At 34.7% G+C, this 23,123-nt stretch overlaps 1 protein-coding gene across 2 annotated transcripts in view; it reads left to right on the forward strand.

The window, feature by feature from the left end:
* LOC149921227 (ADAMTS-like protein 4) overlaps positions 1 to 23,123 on the forward strand; it is a 226,621-nt gene that overhangs the window by 178,689 nt on the left and 24,809 nt on the right. For both annotated transcript variants that reach the window (XM_090162573.1, XM_090162572.1), the window contains exons 3-6: positions 16,812 to 16,954; positions 17,039 to 17,141; positions 17,734 to 17,833; positions 18,893 to 19,029. In XM_090162573.1, the coding sequence (XP_090018699.1) occupies positions 16,812 to 16,954; positions 17,039 to 17,141; positions 17,734 to 17,833; positions 18,893 to 19,029 (483 nt within the window). The remainder of the gene's footprint in view (positions 1 to 16,811; positions 16,955 to 17,038; positions 17,142 to 17,733; positions 17,834 to 18,892; positions 19,030 to 23,123) is intronic.

A 23,123-nucleotide genomic window follows, 5' to 3' on the forward strand; every position in this document is an offset into this window, starting at 1 on the left:
GAATATCGGGAATTGGAATTTTATGAATATCGGGAATTGGAATTTTATGAATATCGGGAATTAGAATTTTATGAATATCGGGAATTGGAATTTTATGAATATCGGGAATTTTGGGAATTGGAATTTTATGAATATCGGGAATTGGAATATCGGGAATTGGAATATCGGGAATTGGAATATCGGGAATTGGAATATCGGGAATTGGAATATCGGGAATTGGAATTTAATGAATATCGGGAATTGGAATTTAATGAATATCGGGAATTGGAATTTTATGAATATCGGGAATTGGAATTTTATGAATATCGGGAATTGGAATTTTATGAATATCGGGAATTGGAATTTTATGAATATCGGGAATTGGAATTTTATGAATATCGGGAATTGGAATTTTATGAATATCGGGAATTGGAATTTTATGAATATCGGGAATTGGAATTTTATGAATATCGGGAATTGGAATTTTATGAATATCGGGAATTGGAATTTTATGAATATCGGGAATTGGAATTTTATGAATATCGGGAATTGGAATTTTATGAATATCGGGAATTGGAATTTTATGAATATCGGGAATTGGAATTTTATGAATATCGGGAATTGGAATTTTATGAATATCGGGAATTGGAATTTTATGAATATCGGGAATTGGAATTTAATGAATATCGGGAATTGGAATTTAATGAATATCGGGAATTGGAATTTAATGAATATCGGGAATTGGAATTTAATGAATATCGGGAATTGGAATTTAATGAATATCGGGAATTGGAATTTAATGAATATCGGGAATTGGAATTTAATGAATATCGGGAATTGGAATTTAATGAATATCGGGAATTGGAATTTAATGAATATCGGGAATTGGAATTTAATGAATATCGGGAATTGGAATTTAATGAATATCGGGAATTGGAATTTAATGAATATCGGGAATTGGAATTTAATGAATATCGGGAATTGGAATTTAATGAATATCGGGAATTGGAATTTAATGAATATCGGGAATTGGAATTTAATGAATATCGGGAATTGGAATTTAATGAATATCGGGAATTGGAATTTAATGAATATCGGGAATTGGAATTTAATGAATATCGGGAATTGGAATTTAATGAATATCGGGAATTGGAATTTAATGAATATCGGGAATTGGAATTTAATGAATATCGGGAATTGGAATTTAATGAATATCGGGAATTGGAATTTTATGAATATCGGGAATTGGAATTTTATGAATATCGGGAATTGGAATTTTATGAATATCGGGAATTGGAATTTTATGAATATCGGGAATTTTGGGAATTGGAATATCGGGAATTGGAATATCGGGAATTGGAATATCGGGAATTGGAATATCGGGAATTGGAATATCGGGAATTGGAATATCGGGAATTGGAATATCGGGAATTGGAATATCGGGAATTGGAATATCGGGAATTGGAATATCGGGAATTGGAATATCGGGAATTGGAATATCGGGAATTGGAATATCGGGAATTGGAATATCGGGAATTGGAATATCGGGAATTGGAATATCGGGAATTGGAATATCGGGAATTGGAATATCGGGAATTGGAATATCGGGAATTGGAATATCGGGAATTGGAATATCGGGAATTGGAATATCGGGAATTGGAATATCGGGAATATCGGGAATTGGAATATCGGGAATATCGGGAATTGGAATATCGGGAATATCGGGAATTGGAATATCGGGAATATCGGGAATTGGAATATCGGGAATATCGGGAATTGGAATATCGGGAATTGGAATTTTATGAATATCGGGAATATCGGGAATTGGAATTTTATGAATATCGGGAATATCGGGAATTGGAATTTTATGAATATCGGGAATATCGGGAATTGGAATTTTATGAATATCGGGAATATCGGGAATTGGAATTTTATGAATATCGGGAATATCGGGAATTGGAATTTTATGAATATCGGGAATATCGGGAATTGGAATTTTATGAATATCGGGAATATCGGGAATTGGAATTTTATGAATATCGGGAATATCGGGAATTGGAATTTTATGAATATCGGGAATATCGGGAATTGGAATTTTATGAATATCGGGAATATCGGGAATTGGAATTTTATGAATATCGGGAATATCGGGAATTGGAATTTTATGAATATCGGGAATATCGGGAATTGGAATTTTATGAATATCGGGAATATCGGGAATTGGAATTTAATGAATATCGGGAATTGGAATTTAATGAATATCGGGAATTGGAATTTAATGAATATCGGGAATTGGAATTTAATGAATATCGGGAATTGGAATTTAATGAATATCGGGAATTGGAATTTAATGAATATCGGGAATTGGAATTTAATGAATATCGGGAATTGGAATTTTATGAATATCGGGAATTGGAATTTTATGAATATCGGGAATTGGAATTTTATGAATATCGGGAATTGGAATTTTATGAATATCGGGAATTGGAATTTTATGAATATCGGGAATTGGAATTTTATGAATATCGGGAATTGGAATTTTATGAATATCGGGAATTGGAATTTTATGAATATCGGGAATTGGAATTTTATGAATATCGGGAATTTTGGGAATTGGAATTTTATGAATATCGGGAATTTTATGAATATCGGGAATTTTATGAATATCGGGAATTTTATGAATATCGGGAATTTTATGAATATCGGGAATTTTATGAATATCGGGAATTTTATGAATATCGGGAATTGGAATTTTATGAATATCGGGAATTGGAATTTTATGAATATCGGGAATTGGAATTTTATGAATATCGGGAATTGGAATTTTATGAATATCGGGAATTTTGGGAATTGGAATTTTATGAATATCGGGAATTTTGGGAATTGGAATTTTATGAATATCGGGAATTGGAATATCGGGAATTGGAATATCGGGAATTGGAATATCGGGAATTGGAATATCGGGAATTGGAATATCGGGAATTGGAATATCGGGAATTGGAATATCGGGAATTGGAATATCGGGAATTGGAATATCGGGAATTGGAATATCGGGAATTGGAATATCGGGAATTGGAATATCGGGAATTGGAATATCGGGAATTGGAATATCGGGAATTGGAATATCGGGAATTGGAATATCGGGAATTGGAATATCGGGAATTGGAATATCGGGAATTGGAATATCGGGAATTGGAATATCGGGAATTGGAATATCGGGAATTGGAATTTAATGAATATCGGGAATTGGAATTTAATGAATATCGGGAATTGGAATTTAATGAATATCGGGAATTGGAATTTAATGAATATCGGGAATTGGAATTTAATGAATATCGGGAATTGGAATTTAATGAATATCGGGAATTGGAATTTAATGAATATCGGGAATTGGAATTTTATGAATATCGGGAATTGGAATTTTATGAATATCGGGAATTGGAATTTAATGAATATCGGGAATTGGAATTTTATGAATATCGGGAATTGGAATTTTTTGAATATCGGGAATTGGAATTTTATGAATATCGGGAATTGGAATTTTATGAATATCGGGAATTGGAATTTTATGAATATCGGGAATTTTGGGAATTGGAATTTTATGAATATCGGGAATTGGAATATCGGGAATTGGAATATCGGGAATTGGAATTTTATGAATATCGGGAATATCGGGAATTGGAATTTTATGAATATCGGGAATATCGGGAATTGGAATTTTATGAATATCGGGAATATCGGGAATTGGAATTTTATGAATATCGGGAATATCGGGAATTGGAATTTTATGAATATCGGGAATATCGGGAATTGGAATTTTATGAATATCGGGAATTGGAATTTTATGAATATCGGGAATTGGAATTTTATGAATATCGGGAATTGGAATTTTATGAATATCGGGAATTGGAATTTTATGAATATCGGGAATTGGAATTTTATGAATATCGGGAATTGGAATTTTATGAATATCGGGAATTGGAATTTTATGAATATCGGGAATTGGAATTTTATGAATATCGGGAATTGGAATTTTATGAATATCGGGAATTGGAATTTTATGAATATCGGGAATTGGAATTTTATGAATATCGGGAATTGGAATTTTATGAATATCGGGAATTGGAATTTTATGAATATCGGGAATTGGAATTTTATGAATATCGGGAATTGGAATTTTATGAATATCGGGAATTGGAATTTTATGAATATCGGGAATTGGAATTTTATGAATATCGGGAATTGGAATGTTATGAATATCGGGAATTGGAATTTAATGAATATCGGGAATTGGAATTTAATGAATATCGGGAATTGGAATTTAATGAATATCGGGAATTGGAATTTAATGAATATCGGGAATTGGAATTTAATGAATATCGGGAATTGGAATTTAATGAATATCGGGAATTGGAATTTAATGAATATCGGGAATTGGAATTTAATGAATATCGGGAATTGGAATTTTATGAATATCGGGAATATCGGGAATTGGAATTTTATGAATATCAGGAATATCGGGAATTGGAATTTTATGAATATCGGGAATATCGGGAATTGGAATTTTATGAATATCGGGAATATCGGGAATTGGAATTTAATGAATATCGGGAATTGGAATTTAATGAATATCGGGAATTTGAATTTAATGAATATCGGGAATTGGAATTTTATGAATATCGGGAATTGGAATTTTATGAATATCGGGAATTGGAATTTTATGAATATCGGGAATTGGAATTTTTGGAATATCGGGAATTGGAATTTTTGGAATATCGGGAATTGGAATATCGGGAATTGGAATATCGGGAATTGGAATATCGGGAATTGGAATATCGGGAATTGGAATATCGGGAATTGGAATATCGGGAATTGGAATATCGGGAATTGGAATATCGGGAATTGGAATATCGGGAATTGGAATATCGGGAATTGGAATATCGGGAATTGGAATATCGGGAATTGGAATATCGGGAATTGGAATATCGGGAATTGGAATATCGGGAATTGGAATATCGGGAATTGGAATATCGGGAATTGGAATATCGGGAATATCGGGAATTGGAATATCGGGAATTGGAATTTTATGAATATCGGGAATATCGGGAATTGGAATTTTATGAATATCGGGAATATCGGGAATTGGAATTTAATGAATATCGGGAATTGGAATTTAATGAATATCGGGAATTGGAATTTAATGAATATCGGGAATTGGAATTTAATGAATATCGGGAATTGGAATTTAATGAATATCGGGAATTGGAATTTAATGAATATCGGGAATTGGAATTTAATGAATATCGGGAATTGGAATTTAATGAATATCGGGAATTGGAATTTTATGAATATCGGGAATTGGAATTTTATGAATATCGGGAATTGGAATTTTATGAATATCGGGAATTGGAATTTTTGGAATATCGGGAATTGGAATTTTTGGAATATCGGGAATTGGAATATCGGGAATTGGAATATCGGGAATTGGAATATCGGGAATTGGAATATCGGGAATTGGAATATCGGGAATTGGAATATCGGGAATTGGAATATCGGGAATTGGAATATCGGGAATTGGAATATCGGGAATTGGAATATCGGGAATTGGAATATCGGGAATTGGAATATCGGGAATTGGAATATCGGGAATTGGAATATCGGGAATTGGAATATCGGGAATTGGAATATCGGGAATTGGAATATCGGGAATATCGGGAATTGGAATATCGGGAATATCGGGAATTGGAATATCGGGAATTGGAATTTTATGAATATCGGGAATATCGGGAATTGGAATTTTATGAATATCGGGAATATCGGGAATTGGAATTTTATGAATATCGGGAATATCGGGAATTGGAATTTTATGAATATCGGGAATATCGGGAATTGGAATTTTATGAATATCGGGAATATCGGGAATTGGAATTTTATGAATATCAGGAATATCGGGAATTGGAATTTTATGAATATCGGGAATATCGGGAATTGGAATTTTATGAATATCGGGAATATCGGGAATTGGAATTTAATGAATATCGGGAATTGGAATTTAATGAATATCGGGAATTGGAATTTAATGAATATCGGGAATTGGAATTTAATGAATATCGGGAATTGGAATTTAATGAATATCGGGAATTGGAATTTTATGAATATCGGGAATTGGAATTTTATGAATATCGGGAATTGGAATTTTATGAATATCGGGAATTGGAATTTTATGAATATCGGGAATTGGAATTTTATGAATATCGGGAATTGGAATTTTATGAATATCGGGAATTGGAATTTTATGAATATCGGGAATTGGAATTTTATGAATATCGGGAATTGGAATTTAATGAATATCGGGAATTGGAATTTTTTGAATATCGGGAATTGGAATTTTTTGAATATCGGGAATTGGAATTTTTTGAATATCGGGAATTGGAAATTTTTGAATATCGGGAATTGGAATTTTTTGAATATCGGGAATTGGAATTTTTTGAATATCGGGAATTGGAATTTTTTGAATATCGGGAATTGGAATTTTTTGAATATCGGGAATTGGAATTTTTTGAATATCGGGAATTGGAATTTTATGAATATCGGGAATTGGAATTTTATGAATATCGGGAATTGGAATTTTATGAATATCGGGAATTGGAATTTTATGAATATCGGGAATTGGAATTTTATGAATATCGGGAATTGGAATTTTATGAATATCGGGAATTGGAATTTTATGAATATCGGGAATTGGAATTTTATGAATATCGGGAATTGGAATTTTATGAATATCGGGAATTTTGGGAATTGGAATTTTATGAATATCGGGAATTTTATGAATATCGGGAATTTTATGAATATCGGGAATTTTATGAATATCGGGAATTTTATGAATATCGGGAATTTTATGAATATCGGGAATTTTATGAATATCGGGAATTTTATGAATATCGGGAATTTTATGAATATCGGGAATTTTATGAATATCGGGAATTTTATGAATATCGGGAATTTTATGAATATCGGGAATTTTATGAATATCGGGAATTTTATGAATATCGGGAATTTTATGAATATCGGGAATTTTATGAATATCGGGAATTTTATGAATATCGGGAATTTTATGAATATCGGGAATTTTATGAATATCGGGAATTTTATGAATATCGGGAATTTTATGAATATCGGGAATTTTATGAATATCGGGAATTTTATGAATATCGGGAATTTTATGAATATCGGGAATTTTATGAATATCGGGAATTTTATGAATATCGGGAATTTTATGAATATCGGGAATTTTATGAATATCGGGAATTTTATGAATATCGGGAATTTTATGAATATCGGGAATTTTATGAATATCGGGAATTTTATGAATATCGGGAATTTTATGAATATCGGGAATTTTATGAATATCGGGAATTTTATGAATATCGGGAATTTTATGAATATCGGGAATTTTATGAATATCGGGAATTTTATGAATATCGGGAATTTTATGAATATCGGGAATTTTATGAATATCGGGAATTTTATGAATATCGGGAATTTTATGAATATCGGGAATTTTATGAATATCGGGAATTTTATGAATATCGGGAATTTTATGAATATCGGGAATTTTATGAATATCGGGAATTTTATGAATATCGGGAATTTTATGAATATCGGGAATTTTATGAATATCGGGAATTTTATGAATATCGGGAATTTTATGAATATCGGGAATTTTATGAATATCGGGAATTTTATGAATATCGGGAATTTTATGAATATCGGGAATTTTGGGAAAATCGGGAATTGGAATTTATTGACTTAATAATATAGATGATAATAAAAAATTACAAAAGTTTTAAAGTATTCGAACTAAATTACGTAAATTATTGCCTCGCTCAGACTGAAGCTAAAATGACTTGCACCTTATTGAAAATCATTAAACCAAATTCCATTTAAGAACCACCGGTGTTCACGTCATAATCATGCATTGAAACCTATGCTTTTTGTAATTTCAACAGACATTTCCCTATTTTCTTATTTTCTTACAAATAAACTACTTTTCTGTGGCCATCCTGTAACGGAAATTTTAATATTACTAACTTTTGGCAATATCAAAAACATATTTAGCAGTAGAGAAAGAATTCCCAGTAATTGTCTTCGCCAGTTAAATATTCTCTAAAACAACTTCAAAATATTATAATTAAACTTGACGTTACTCTTGACAGAACAATCGTCCCGTAATCAACAAATATTTGTTAAATTAACTTTTAACCCTCATTAATTATATTCACTTAAATTTATATTTTGCATTTGCTAGTTTTGAAGTTGCGGAATTGTTGATGGTCAACCTATTTTCCTTACACCGACGTGTTCGCGTTACGCGGTTTACGGTACGCGCTTAATATCTCTTAATGCGTATTTCCTTATTACCGTCATAATAAGAGAGAATAATCAAAATATGCAAAAATGAGGTAAAATTTTCCCGAGACAAATTAAGAGACCCAGGCTAATAAACTTTAAGGAACTCAATGTCAAGTGAAAAAAAAACGAATATAGCCTTGACCAAATTATTTAATTTCAGTCAATGTCAAACTAATTGCTCCCGTTAAACGTAGATGACGCCACTCGATTCCACCCTCTTTAAATTCTCGTTGTCTTTAAAAGCGAGGGAACGGCTTCTAGAGGTTTTTGACATCTCGCAACTTTTGGGGAGAACCTTTAATTTGCTATTATTACTAATGTAACTTTGTAACTTGTGTCAGATCCGGGAGCGTACAGGGTGTTTACGACATAAGCTTAAAGAGGCCACTTTTAATAGTCGTCTACCACCTTTAAGAAACGTTTTCGTATTCACCACTCAAAAATTGTTTTAAAGATTCCCAATTTTCGCAAGTCGTTGCTTCTTTGGGTCAAGTCAAGTTTGTTTTATTATTATTAGGGGCTTACGTCAGAGTTTACATACGACAATTTCCTAATATCAAGATATATAACAATTGCTAATAAAATAATATAAATTATAATATAGTAAACATAATATCAAGAATGTATTTATTTATACTCAGTGAGACAAAAAAAATCCCCTCTGCGCGCGCTCCCCTCTCACGTTGTTGTTTGTTAAGTTAACATAGTGACGTCAAAAAAAACCGTCAGCCACATGCAGACGAAAATCAGCCGCGATAAGCATTCCAAGTAGAGGTATGGATTCCTGTTGTCAGTTATACAATATTGAGTTAAGTTATCAAGATACATAAATTTCTAATAGACCTAACTTGATTTTTTTAGTTTAAATATTGGTGTAATATGGTAAATTAGGTTTTTGAAAATTAACAATTTTTATTAAACAGTAATTTGGTATATGTTTAAATGTCTCGAATTTAGTCTTGTAGGGGGGGGGGGCTCCTAATTTGGAAGCGCGACCACTTGTTTTTTACGTTTTGTATTTGGTCTAAGAACGCCCTCGCAGCTAACGGGTTGTCCACTCAGCTCGTGAAAACACCAAATTATCTTTGCAACTGTATTGGATATTTTCACCAATTATTTAATTGCTAAGCTAACCTAAATTGATAAATTTTACCCAAAATCCTTGGATCAATTTTACCCAAAGTAGGTCAAATTCATCTTTTGGGTAATTTTTGAAAATTTAATTTGAAAATTTTTTTTAAAGGGAATATAACCTCGGGTATTAGGTGTGGAACACAAACGTTTGCAGCTCTGGCCGCTCTTGCCTTTGGCTTCAGAAATGTTTGGCGCTACTGTACAGGGTAATTTTAAAAATTGAAGGGGTCTTCCATAAAGATCGCTTTGCGGGTTATATTCCCTTTAAGTATACCCTGTGAAACCGAGAAAATCCCATGCTTTTTTAAATGGAGGTTTTTTGTTTTGAGAGATCAAAAACATTTTCGGTTGTCATGGGAAACTAAAGCCTATTGCAACTGTTCCCTTTGGCAATTTTCATACTATCTTAAGGTCTACCTAACCCCCGAGTTTCAACAAAATCGGTCAGTTTTCTTTTTTTAAATGAATTTTTAAACATAGCTTTTTTTCAATTCTGGGTCTTCTTATGAAACTTGAACGAACCATGGATTAGCGTCCTACTAATCCCGTCTGTAACCATGGCGACTAAAGCTGGTTTCACACTCGACGGAAAATTAGCAGCGTAAAGTTGAACGTTAGTAGTATATCGAATGGGAATCAATTTTCAGCTCGGCGTTTTTTATCGTCTTTCCGGCATATTTTCCGTCGAGTGTGAACCAAGCTCGTACCGGCAACGCGCGTTTTAGTATTTATCCATCAACTTTTGTGGCTCTGTGGGTTGGGTTTTTGAATTCAAATAAATAGTCGATATTTATATTAATTAGGGTGTAGCTCAGTTTTAAAAAAAATAAATTAAAAAAAATTCCTCGTCGAAAATTGGCAGTCCGGTTCCTCGGATCACATACATACACTACCGACAATTGTTTCGAAAACCAGCTAACTAATTATCTCTTTAACTTATTTTCTAAGCAGCTGATAGATTGTAAGAACCTTTGTTAAAAACAAAAATGATATAATTAAGTTACTTCCGCTACAATGAATAGGAATATAATTCTTTTACGAGTTATCACGAACTTAATCACGTTCCCTTTAGATCCATCCCAAATCCCCAGTTGGTGGTCTTCGCATTTTTGACAGTTGTGTAGGAGGCTGGCGCTTAAATCACCCTGTATATCCGCGGAATGACACGAGAAAACTCAAGTGACAGAACTCAAAAGTATCAGACAGTTGTTGCGCCGTATAATTACGCAAAATTCTCCCGCAACATTTATTTCTACTAGTTTGAGGCGTATTAACCCCTGGCAAGGCTTAACGGCCCTAAAACGCCACCATTTTCGACGTTTGAACCTGTGTTTAAGTAGTAACACGCCTTTGCAGCCGAAAAATGCGGGAATTTCTTGCGTCTAACGTTTAATTACTGCTTATAGTTTCGGAGGCCTGGCATTATTGTAATTAAAAACGACATTTTGCTGGAATTGGTTAGTTAGTATTATTTGCGACCAAAATGAATGTCATTTATACGACCGTGCGTAACTCCCTCTCTTAATTGTTGCTGCAACTTCTAGAATTTTTTTCGCGGCTTTGCAACTTTGTAACGTAAAGGGTAAAAACACAGCTGCGGTAACTTAACTGCGTGTACTCTAATTCTGATTGAATTTATTTATTTTATTTAATAAACAAGACCACGAACCCACAGGGACATAAAATTATTTTGACAATTAAAATTAAATTTTCTAACTAAATGTTAAATTTTTTATTTTTTATTAAATTTATAAATGTTAGGAATTTCGGTTTTTCAAGTTTCTTTTACTTTTTATGAATTTTGCGGTGTATGGGTTTTGAATTTGTACTGTTATTAATCCGCAACAATTGTTTTTTAAATAGGCCTAATTTAACTTAAAACAATTTTAAAATAAGGTTTAAAACAATTGCTTGTTTAAAGGGCCACACCGGCGTTTGAAAAATATGGCCCAAATCTAGCTCGTGGTAGCAAATACGACCAATCCTATTCTGGGAACTAGATAGTGAAAGTAAAACAGGTCAAATTCAAACGCCAAAAATTTAAGCAGAAGTAAATGAACCTAAGTTATCAGACTGCTACACTCCCCATGTTGGAGGCGTTTTCCTTATGAAGTTACATTTTGACCTCGAATTTGAAATTTTGTGCTCGTTTTTAATTTTATGAAACAATTTTTTATACATAGAAACAGCTATACCCACATTTCCCAAGTGCAATTTATCGCGTCAAAAGACGGGGATGGAAATTAGCTTTTATTTGACTCCATTTTCGTAAGGAAAACGCTCTCCGATTCTGAGCGCTATTTCGATAACTTCGGTTCATTTGCTTCTGATTAAAGTTATAAAGTGTTTTTCTCCGCGTAACGAGCCCAAGATTTTTATTGGCACGTGGACTTGAAATTTAAATTTTTTTATCGACTCCATCGCGTGCTCTGTATCTTCCATAACTATAGCTTGTGACGTAGAAAAAAATGAACACGTGACCTCCCGTATTTTATAGAAACGCCTAATAGCTTAAAACTATTCGTGAGTTCTGAACCGTTAAGAGAACGGCCTAGGACTGAGCTGTAACGTCACGCAAAAGTTCTGGATAGTTCAGAACTTTTGTACGAATAGTTGTGATTCGTACGATTTGACGTACGCAGCCCGATGTGCAGACGAATTTTAGAGATTTCAACCTTGAGTTCCGACCAGTACTTGCTCTTGAGCAGGTACCATTTAGAACGGTTCCGAACGGTTCAACAAGAGGTTCTTGTCTGCGAATATTTTGCATTTGGGTAGTTCTAGAATTTTTTTTGCCGAATAGTGCGCATGGGGACTGGTTGAACGGTTCAGAACTCACGAATAGTTTTCAGCTATTATAAAACTATGTGCAGGTGTTCAAACTAGATTTAAGTTTCAAAATGATTACTGTGTATAATAATGATTTGAATTGAAACTTACAATTAAACTAAATAGCTTATATTCTGAATGTTATTTTTTTTCGGATTTTAGACGAGTTTCCTGTTCCGGACCCAATCACTCTGTCATTATCTTTTGTATCTAAGCTCCAAATATTTAAACATAGAAAATATAGAATAGGAATAGCAACAATTGAATTAATAATCAGCCTACCACCAGGGTATTTGTTTGGAAGGAAAGCAAATTCAAAGGGTGACAGGTAGAAGGAAACCTCTGCGTTTACCCAACATTTACAGTGTTGGCCCCACAAACACTTTCGATGACAGTTATCCAACGACTAGTTATCCAACCTAGGCTTAGTAACAATGTTTAAATCTAATAATTTCTCCATATTTACTTTCAATTACACAAAACTAAATGATAATATTCATATTACATACCTTTATTAATGTATATAATTTTTTTCACCCGGTCACACGCGAAATCTTGATAAACAAAGTTGATAAAAATGCTGCTTCGATTAAACTTAAATTTCAATATTTTTATTATCATAAGTAACATAATAACAATAAGTATGACACTTCCTATTGCTTTAATGCTAATTTTCCAACCGAACCTTTTTTCGGCACTGATACTCTCTTCAAGCTGTGACTTGGACTTGCACCTTACCGTTTTGAAAGACTACGTTTTGATAAAAATTTAAGCCTAATATCGGAGAGCACGTTCTGGAGTCGCGAGGGGCTTTGGCTTTGTTTTGAAGCTCGCGTGCGAATCACGTGCGATAAAAAAACATGAGCTCGTGGCGCAGATAAAAACGTTTTTTAATTTTTATAATTTTAGCCTTATATTCCCCCTATCTATCGGAAACCAGATATTTCGGCTTAGCGGAAGTCTCGCATATTTTAGACACTAGAGGGCTCTGTGCTGAGAAAACATCTTGATTACGCAATAGCTATGAAAATCAGTTTGGTTGTAACAAGGACAGTAGATACAGGGACGAGAAAGTGTATTGGTGGCCTCTGTTGGAATATATCAGCTAAAACGACCTAAACGCAAGGAGAGTTAGTTGTAAACAAAAAATGGCGGTTACCTAATTTTAGCGGTTCTTGACGAGGCTTAAGTGTTCAAAACAAATGGGCATTTTTTTATTTACGCTCGTAGTTTTATTTTTAATTTAACATCAAAATGGTAAAAACTAACTACAATAATACTGTCCATGGTGAACCACGTCTTAACAATGGCCGCGGTTTGTTTACATCTAACTCCCCGTGAATATGAAGACGTTTAAAATCTAATTTTTTCCCCTGCTTTCTCGTCCCTGTATCTACTGTCCTTGGTTGTAAATCTCGTTAATTGTCATACTTATTGTTATTATTAATATTTTGTTGTTAAAATTGTACCGAAAAATTTCCTTGGCGTAAGAAGTTGCTTGGGACGGGTAATTTCCGTGTGCCAAATGAAATAGGGAAATTAATGCGGTAATTAGAGAGGAGTGTTGCGTTAAGAAAAGGAAATGTTGGTTTTAATCGAAATCGCTTAAGGATCTCCGCCCATATCCATCCCATCCCATACGCAGTTTTTTGTTCCGTTGAGCCCCAGAAAGAAATATTTCTATGAAGTCTTTTACTTTATTGCATTCTTTATATTTCACGTACCCCTTCTATGGTTTCACTTCTTTTAGTTCAGAGTTGAAGTTGGTCATTGCGGGACGTTATGCTAAAGGGTATGATTGTAGTAGCTGCTGTACCCATGGATAGTAGATTTTAGAGGATCGGTAAAAAGCCTGGTTTTTAGCCCCCGTAAACCAATCACACTAAGGGAGTCGTACAAGGTTATTTGAAAAAAACAAGTATCGCTAAGAGTGGACGATACTGTTCGAAAATCGAAAAAATATAAACACGAAGTACATTTTTACGCCAAAAGGTATTTTTTCACGTTTTTATAGATTAAATACGATATACTAAAATAAAATGCACTGTGGAAGGGTATCGAAAACCTGTCCTCTTAATTTACTGTCCATGCTGTACTACGAGCGAATCTGAATGGAGGGAAAATTTTAAATTCTTTTAAATGGTGGTATTTTTACAAATAGTACACGCCTTTATTAATAAACAGGTTATGCCACCACTCTTTTCCACCCCTCAAAAACGTGAACGGGCCCACGGGGAGACTTGTGGGAGCTTAATTCTGTCAAACTCTGTACTCCTACCAGTGGATTAAACTATCTATTTTTGCATATATATTGAAAATGTTTGGTAATTCAGGTATAGTTGTAAACATTATTAGTAATTTCAGGAATCTATTAAGGTGAACAGACCATGTTCACCTCATGATTCCTGGAAGGAAAACCACGCCCCTTTGCCTTTCCTCGGGTAATCGTTACCCCCCCCCCTTCTCCAGTGGTAAGAGAGGGGGGGGGGGCTCTGTCTCCGTGTAGGCAGAGTATATCTTCAGGGAATCATGAAAACAGACTCAAGATGCGGGTGCTTATTCTCCTGTACCTGAATATGTTCTTTAATTTTCATTAGATCATCTTACATAAATATGTGACTAGTGAATTCTACAGTGCAAATTTAATTAGAAAATTGATAAAGCCATTTGCACGGTGTATATTTAATTAGAGAATTGATAAAGCCATTTCTACAGTGTAAATGTAATTTGTGAATTGATAAAGCTATTTCTACAGTGGAAATGTAATTAGTGAATTGATGAAGCCATTGCACGGTGTAAATTTAATTAGAAAATTGATAAAACCATTTGCACGGTGTAAATTTAAATTAGAAAATTGATAAAACCATTTGCACGGTGTAAATTTAATTAGAAAATTGATAAAACCATTTGCACGGTGTAAATTTAATTAGAAAATTGATAAAACCATTTGCACGGTGTAAATTTAATTAGAAAATTGATAAAACCATTTGCACGGTGTAAATTTAATTATCTTATTGCCAAAGCAATAATAACCCATAATTTTCATGAAATGGACTTACCAAACTTTAACCCCGTAGTAGCAAAATCTCCGACATTCTTTTGGAAGAGAACCGTACTGAACATGCCCGTGGTCAGCTTGTTCCCCTGGTTGAAAAATGGCGGGACTGTGGGGTTAAGTTCGTTAATGTTTTTATTAGGGATGAAAAACGCTGCTTCCCTTAAATGGTCGGGTTATTTATGACCTTTGTTTCAGGGGGAAAGGCGGGAGGTAGCCTCCTTTTTTCACTCGTAAATACAATTTATGCTTCAATTCCACACCGCCGCTAATTTACACGGAGGCCGAAAAAAGAAATAGGAAGGTTCGATCAGAAGTACATAAGATTCCTTTTACGAGATCATTATTTAGTGTGTCTCTAATGTAGTACGTGGATGCTCCGATAGATGTCGTTTTTAGCAGCGTATCCAACCTAGTGTATTAGGTTCGATTTCGTTGAGATTTCCAAAGCTTACGAATAACTTAAATAACTGCTGTAAATCTGCAACGGGGCGTGATAACTAGTCTCTCGAATTGAACACGTTCACCGTCCTATGCCCAAGGCTTGGCGACAAATTGTATTTCGTAAATAAATTATCTTAAATATCTTTTCGGTTGAGCCAAATTTAGTTGAAAATATCAAAATTTAAACAACTATATTATGTTTATCAATAGAGGCTGTATTAGCTTAAGTATTTTTTTTTTAATATTTAGGAGTAATTTTATGCTCCGATTACACTGAAAAATCGCCGGTTTAACCGCTGCTTTTTCGTAATTAAAGCTAGGAGCAACAAACACAGCACCCCACACTAGGAGAACGCAACCCGTCAGATGTCGTGCATGTTCTTGCGTACAGTTTTCATTGTTTAGACGCTTTAGCGCCTGCTGCCGTTGGAAGGGGAAAATTGTTTTCCCCCCTTCCGTAAAACGTTCAGAGTAAAGGCTCGTCCAATGAAATTTGTACACAGCACTGCGTTAGCGTTTTTAAAGGCTAGCTGCGTTTTCCTTGTGTTTGTTGCTCCTAGGTTAAAAATACTCTACATTCAAAGGCATCTGCTTTTGGCCAACTCGAGCCAAGGCGTGGAATTTCGATTTCCACTATATTAAAATTTGTAAAAGCCCACATAGAAATTGTAAACAGTTTTTAAAAACTTGACCAACAAAGCATTTGTGGCAATCCTGAGAACAAGTTTCAATCACCCTGTATAGTAAAGTATCTATAACAACCTTAGATCACTAAAACGCTAACGACCAGAGTTCCTTTACCACAAAGAAAACCCATTACAACACTTTATGTATTAAGTAGAATATTACAGTTATGTAAAATATAGCGAAATAAGAAATTGCGCCAGTTTTAATTAATATTTTAATGTATTTAAATTATCTTGAAATTGAAAGGGTATTTATTTATTTGGTTTGACAGCCTCGCCGAGCAACTAGAGGCTCAGCGTCGTGGAAGACCGGTGTTTGGGGCTCTTGGTCAATGTGGTCAGCTTGTTCTCGTCCTTGCGGTCAAGGAGTCTCCACCCAGAGCAGAGAATGCGTTGAGGGCTCTGGTTTCAAAAGGTAATTTGTAACATCGAGAATTTATGTCAAGATCCAAGAATTTAATTCACGTTTTTATCTTTATTCGCAATCAAATTGTTCCAGACACCAGCGTCTTCGACAAATCCGTAACCATGGCAGCAAATCACCCGTGGACGAAAAACTTTGTCTCGGAGTGTCGCGTCGAGTCCAACTCTGCAAGATCCAGGTACGGTCACCTTTTAGAAGTAGCCAAATAACCGAACGATTCCTCTAAAATTGGCCCTATATCTTATCCCCGCTCTCGAAACACAAAGAGTTTATTTAGCGACTCTCCACTTAATCAAGGACGAGTCTTAACAGTTGTCAAAGGACAGTATTTAATCCTTCCTCGTGAGGACGAGATGAAAGTGTAGTTTATTGATACAACGTCGATTCAGTATAGCTAAATTTAGGTGTGATAATAGACGGGTTAAGCAAGCACCAGGAAACGTCTAGGGTTAACTTGTAGGAAGTGCAGGCTTTACACGCAAAGGTACAAGTTCCCAGTTTACGTTTTCCGGCGCTCGCTTAACCTCATTATAAGACTAAACCTTGATTATTAGTTCGGTGATAATTTTTGTTAATTGTCATACTTATATTATTATATTACTTATGTTAAATAAATATTAATTTATTTAGTAGTCCTTTTATTAATTAGTATTTATGCAATTTAAATATATTTTAATACGATCCAAATAAATGTTTAATCCGTCTTTAATCGTAATACTAAAATTCAAAAGTTCAGTTACCTTTGAAATCTGTTATTTTTGTGATTGCAGGACTGCCAAAACCCAGTCGACCCCAGAAAGAAAATGTGCGAAGCGTTTAACTCGAAGCCTTTTCTGGGGCGCTTTTACCAATGGGAACCATTCTTCAAAGGTAAATTCCATTTTTCGTTGACGAATATTGCTACAAAATAACGGACTAGCTACGTGTTCGGTTCTCAAATTCCCAAAGTATTTTCGAGCAAACTCGCAGACTGGAAAATCGGTTGTTGTTGGTTGAAATCGGGCACCATCTTGGAAAATGGCGGATAAATTTTATCCCTTGAAAGATAGCTGCCGTCATTTTTAGCCGATTTTTGTGAAATTTTCAGTTTTGATTGGTAACACTAGGCAGATGAAGAGCCCTGGTTTTAGAATAGAATAATGCACCATCTTGGAAAATGGCAGATAAATGTCATATCCCTTGAAAGATAACTGTCGTCATTTTTAGCCGATTTGCGTGAAATTTTCAGTTTTGATTGGTAACACGAGGCAGATGATAACCCTGGTTTTAAAATAGAATAATGCGCCATCTTGGAAAATGGCGGATAAATTTTTAAAGGAGTTGTAGGAGGCGAGTTGAGAAGAATGCCTGTTTTTCCCCATTTTCCTACGATGAGTGAAAAGAGCGCCAGATAGCTTCAAAGTGTGGCCTACTAGCCCCTGGAAGTAGGCTGCAACAAGCGCAAAACCAAGCAGTAGGGAATTTAAATACTGTTTAAGTTTACTTTTTTACGCTGGGTACCTCGTTTTGATTAACTTTTTTTTCCTATCACACGAACCCAAACCTTAATGTTCGCGTTTCCCTGCTGCTTGGTTTTGCGCTTGTTGTAGTCTACTTCCAGGGGCTAGTAGGCCACACTTTGAAGCTCTCTGGCGCTCTTTTAACTCATCGTAGGAAAATGGGGAAAAACAGGCATACTTCTCAACTCACCCCCTACAACTCCTTCAAATATTTGCATAACCTTTTGAAGCACCCTGTATAATTAATAACAATTTTAACGGAGGAAAAACATGGATATTGAATTATTTAAGTTTTTTTAAGATCGTTTTTATATACCCCATTTTAACCACCACGCCCATTTCTAGAATTTATAACATTATCGTCCATACGTTGCTTGTGTCAATTAGACAGATGTTTGGAATTCTTATCGGTTTGTTATTGGTCATTCAGATCATGGCTATTGCGAACTGCGATGCCAGCCAATTGGAGAGCGCTTTTTCGCCACGTTGGCCAAAGTGGTCGAAGACGGGACGCCTTGTGGGCCTTTCAACAGCGAAGACCACATCTGCGTCGCCGGGGAATGCAAAGTAAGTCTATTTAAGCACTCTCGGTTAAATATTCCACGATTTGTAAAGATGCTGTAGAAGTAGTTTTTGGATTTAAATCAATTTCACTTAACACAATGTACTTTAAAAAATGTTACATGAATTTGAATATTAGTTTAAAATTGACGTATTTTGAAATGACGTTTTAGCGCGCGACACTACAGGTACATATCTTGGGCACACAGCCTTCTTTGCGTGCTTTTTGACCATAACATGTAGAGGTATTTTCACGCGCAAAATGAATTTTAAAAGCCGTCAATAGGAGTGTGTGCACATTTTTTAATTTCTCGATCCGAAATATTTCCGGAAAATTACCGAAATCTTTTTCCAGAAAATGTTCATCCTGGTTTTATAGAACAGATTGGTTGATATTTCCAAAGGACCAAACCAGTTGTACGTTTAGTCACTAGGCAACAAACACTTTATTTTTTTAAGTTGGAGAAAATATAGACAAGGAATTGAAACTGCGTCTTTTTAAATATATTATAACTTCCGGTAAAGTTATGCCTTCTTATATGCCTATATTAGTAACCGGAAGAACGTAGTTTGCCAGTACAGTTGCTTTACATCAAGCCACTTAGTGTTTGAGACGGGTCGTCGCACTCGTAAAAAAACTCCGATTGGAAATGATGCATCAGTCGAAAATCGGCGCCGAGGGCCCCCTGGTGTCATTAATGCGAAACTAAAGATAGGTGTCACCCAACGTTAATTTAAAAACGCCAAAAAGACCAACTGATTAATGTTATTCGCGCTATTATCTGGCACCTATTTCACGCCACCTCGTGACAAATTGAAGTAGGCAATCAGTTCCCCCTGGGGGACTAACAGCGAGTTAAATTTCTTTATTTTCGATCTCAGATAACTGTCGGTTTCTAGCCTTAAATTATACAGAATTGAGGTTTGTAAAATAAGCGGTGACTTTCTTAGATGTTTAGACGAGAAGAATTTGTAACTTTTGCTCGGCGGTTTCTGTAAGCCTTGGCCACAATTTAACCCTGCCGAAAAGTAATAATGTTTTGAAAGCGCCCCCTGCCTTCGTTGCCCGTAGACTGAGTAGAGGTTGTCGATTCCCGCGTACTTGAGGCGTGTTAGAATTATTATTTGACTACATTTTTAACGCCACTATGGCGCTACCTTAACGCCGCCGCTAACTTAAATTTATGCCTTTTGGAAGGGGTTTTAACTTTGCGCCCTATTTTATGCGGACGAAATTACTGGTTTAAACCTCAATGTTGTTGTGAGCCGTTGATGAACACAATTGTCAAGCTTTTATATTTCTTTCGGGAAACTTATGAGCGCTATCAAACGGTAGAAACCTTTAAAAGTAGTCCCGTGGTTATAAAATTGCTTAAAAAATTACAAGACTTCAGACTATAACACTTTTTTTAACCTAGGCTTAGTGAAGCAGCCCCTATGTTTTGACCACGGCCAACCCCGATTGCGCAAGCGCGTTATTCGAGTTGGTGGTGCTATGACGAATTTCCGGGAACATTTTAACAAGTTAGTTAAGACAAAAACAATTTATGCTATCGCCTATTAAATAAGGGTTAATCTAAAACGATTAAAATTGTTAAATTTGTGTCGAGTTAGATTAATTTAATTCAACCGCTGATTACTTTAATTACGGAGTTGTTGCAATTAACGTTATTAACAATTAAATCATTTTTAATCAAGATTTATTCTTCATACTGCCAAAACAACAGTTTAACCAAACGAACGTAACTTTTTGGCGAGCATTTTGAAAAATATTGATTTTAAATATTGGAAAGAGTACGTGTGTTAATATTGTCGGGGATATTTTTGATAAAAAACTGCTACGGTTATCAGATTTATTTATAGAATTTAAATGGCTCTTTAAAGCAACAATCACGTAACTTGTATTATTTACCTGGTTTTTGCTTTCAGACGAAGACATTTTCACGATCACTATATAAAATGCCAATCAAATCATCGGTTATTCCATCATCGATTTTTATCTAAATTTCCAAAAGAATTTTAGGAAAATTCAGTAATTCAACGCTAGTTTTTAAAACTGAAAATTTAGTTCCCATACACAATTATTGTACGTCAAACTTTGATAAAATGATCATCGATCGAGCAAATTGCGTCACAAGGTTGATAGCGTAAATTGAAATAGAGACCGTGTCGCCATCTATTCGATCAATTTAAAACTATAATATACAAATAAGACATTTAAATAAAACAATTTGGTAAATTGTAACTAAACAATAATAGTTAAATCGATCGAGTAGATAAATTAGTGTTAACAACCGATTCTCAAATAACCATTCCGTATTCTGAACCGGATAGATAAGATAGTTCAGATATCAGATTATCCGAATTTACGTTCAGATTTAGTGCGTTGATATGGGTCGAAATGCAAACCAGATAGTTTAAGGCCGAAACTAATCTGCGTTCATTGTAATCCGTCAGATAAAATGTGAGCTGATTTCAGATATTAATCTCAATGAAATATATAATTATAGACGCATTCACATATTGCCTACGGGGAAATATGCAAAAAGGGGCGAAATCCATCCGAGGTACCTTCCTATTTAATAATGTTTGAGGTAAATGGCGACACTATAAATTTTATGAAAAATAAACTTTTTTAAAAAGTCATTAATTAATTACTAAATTATAGTACTTTAAATTCTTATTAAAATATATAATTTTTATAATTTAAATTAACAATTAATTTTAACAGAAGTTAACACTCTCCGCCATAGATGGCACTATAATACGATTTTAAACTATCCAATCAGGGAGGATAATTTTGTAATTTAAGTCTCGACAAAACCGTTCTCCACTAAAAAACTGAAAACTTCCAACCAATCGTTGAAAATCAAAATTATGACGTCATGCTGCTATCAGAGCGCCATCTACTAACAAATAACGCCATCACCTCGTTACCTCGGATGAATATTACACCTTTAAAGTCGTCTTTGCCCCTTAAAAATTGTAAATCGATCTATAAAGATCTGATGGGAGCTCATTCGTCGGTGTGAAACTAGTTGTGTGGGCTTGGCCGGCTTGTTAGTGGCGTGCGCAAACAGCGCCGTCATTCGAAATTGACTTAAGGTCTTTGCGAGTGTTAAAAAGCGCGCTTAATTAGTTATCCGCGAAAGAATTTCGATTCTTACAAAATGGGTTTTTTCAGTTGTTAGGACCCCCTTTCAGTCACCTTGAAATGTTTCAAAATCGCCCTCTATACGCGCCAATTGCTTAGTTTGACTTTCCGACGATAGATGGTGCCACGGTCTCCGTAAAACAAACCTTCGGCCGTTAATTCTCATTTCGGGATATATTCGTATGACGAAAAATAAATTCTTGAAACTGTTACATTGAGACGAAAAATTGATTTTCTGTTCTAGAAGTAGTAAAATAGCTTTTCGTATTTCCTGTTTCAGACCATAAAATTCGAGAAAAGCAAACTCTAATGTTTATTACCTTCAAATATTACCTTTCAAAATATAAAGCGTGTTGCGTATAGCTACTAGAATTGTATGGACTACAAAAACGTTCAGAGGGACTCGCCACTTCCATTTGATTAACACGGTTGGCGTGGCTTACGCTAGATGAATTTACCACTGTTTTGACTTCAGCGTCGCCATGTTTGTACCAATGATCTAGAAGCTAGCGTTATATTTGCTTTATCATATATGCACGCGTGTTTTCTAATGTGTAGTAGTGAGTCCCTCCTCAGATTGCTCTGTTCATGGCTGTTGGTGACAAATCTGCCATCTAGCGCCAAATTTTATTATTAACATAATATAAAAATAAGAATAATTATGACGCTTGATATTTGGTTCAATGCTAGATTTTCCCATCTCCGACTTGGACTAGCCACCGAACTGACAAGGAGACGACCCGAGGTGATAATAACCGATTTTGTTCAAACTCGGGTATAGTGTACACCTCCATGTAACTTGAAAAACCTGCGAGGGAAAAGTTGCGACGGGCTTTCGTTTTGCCATGGCAACCGAAAACGTTTTTGACAACATGATTTGGAATTTTTCCATTGAAAATAACATGGGAATTTGAAGGATTTTAAGGGTCCCCCCTGTGAAACCTTT

The sequence above is a fragment of the Leiobunum rupestre genome, chromosome 11 (assembly GCF_980474605.1).
Source record: "Leiobunum rupestre chromosome 11, qqLeiRupe1.1.hap1, whole genome shotgun sequence".
Taxonomy (NCBI): domain Eukaryota; kingdom Metazoa; phylum Arthropoda; class Arachnida; order Opiliones; family Sclerosomatidae; genus Leiobunum; species Leiobunum rupestre.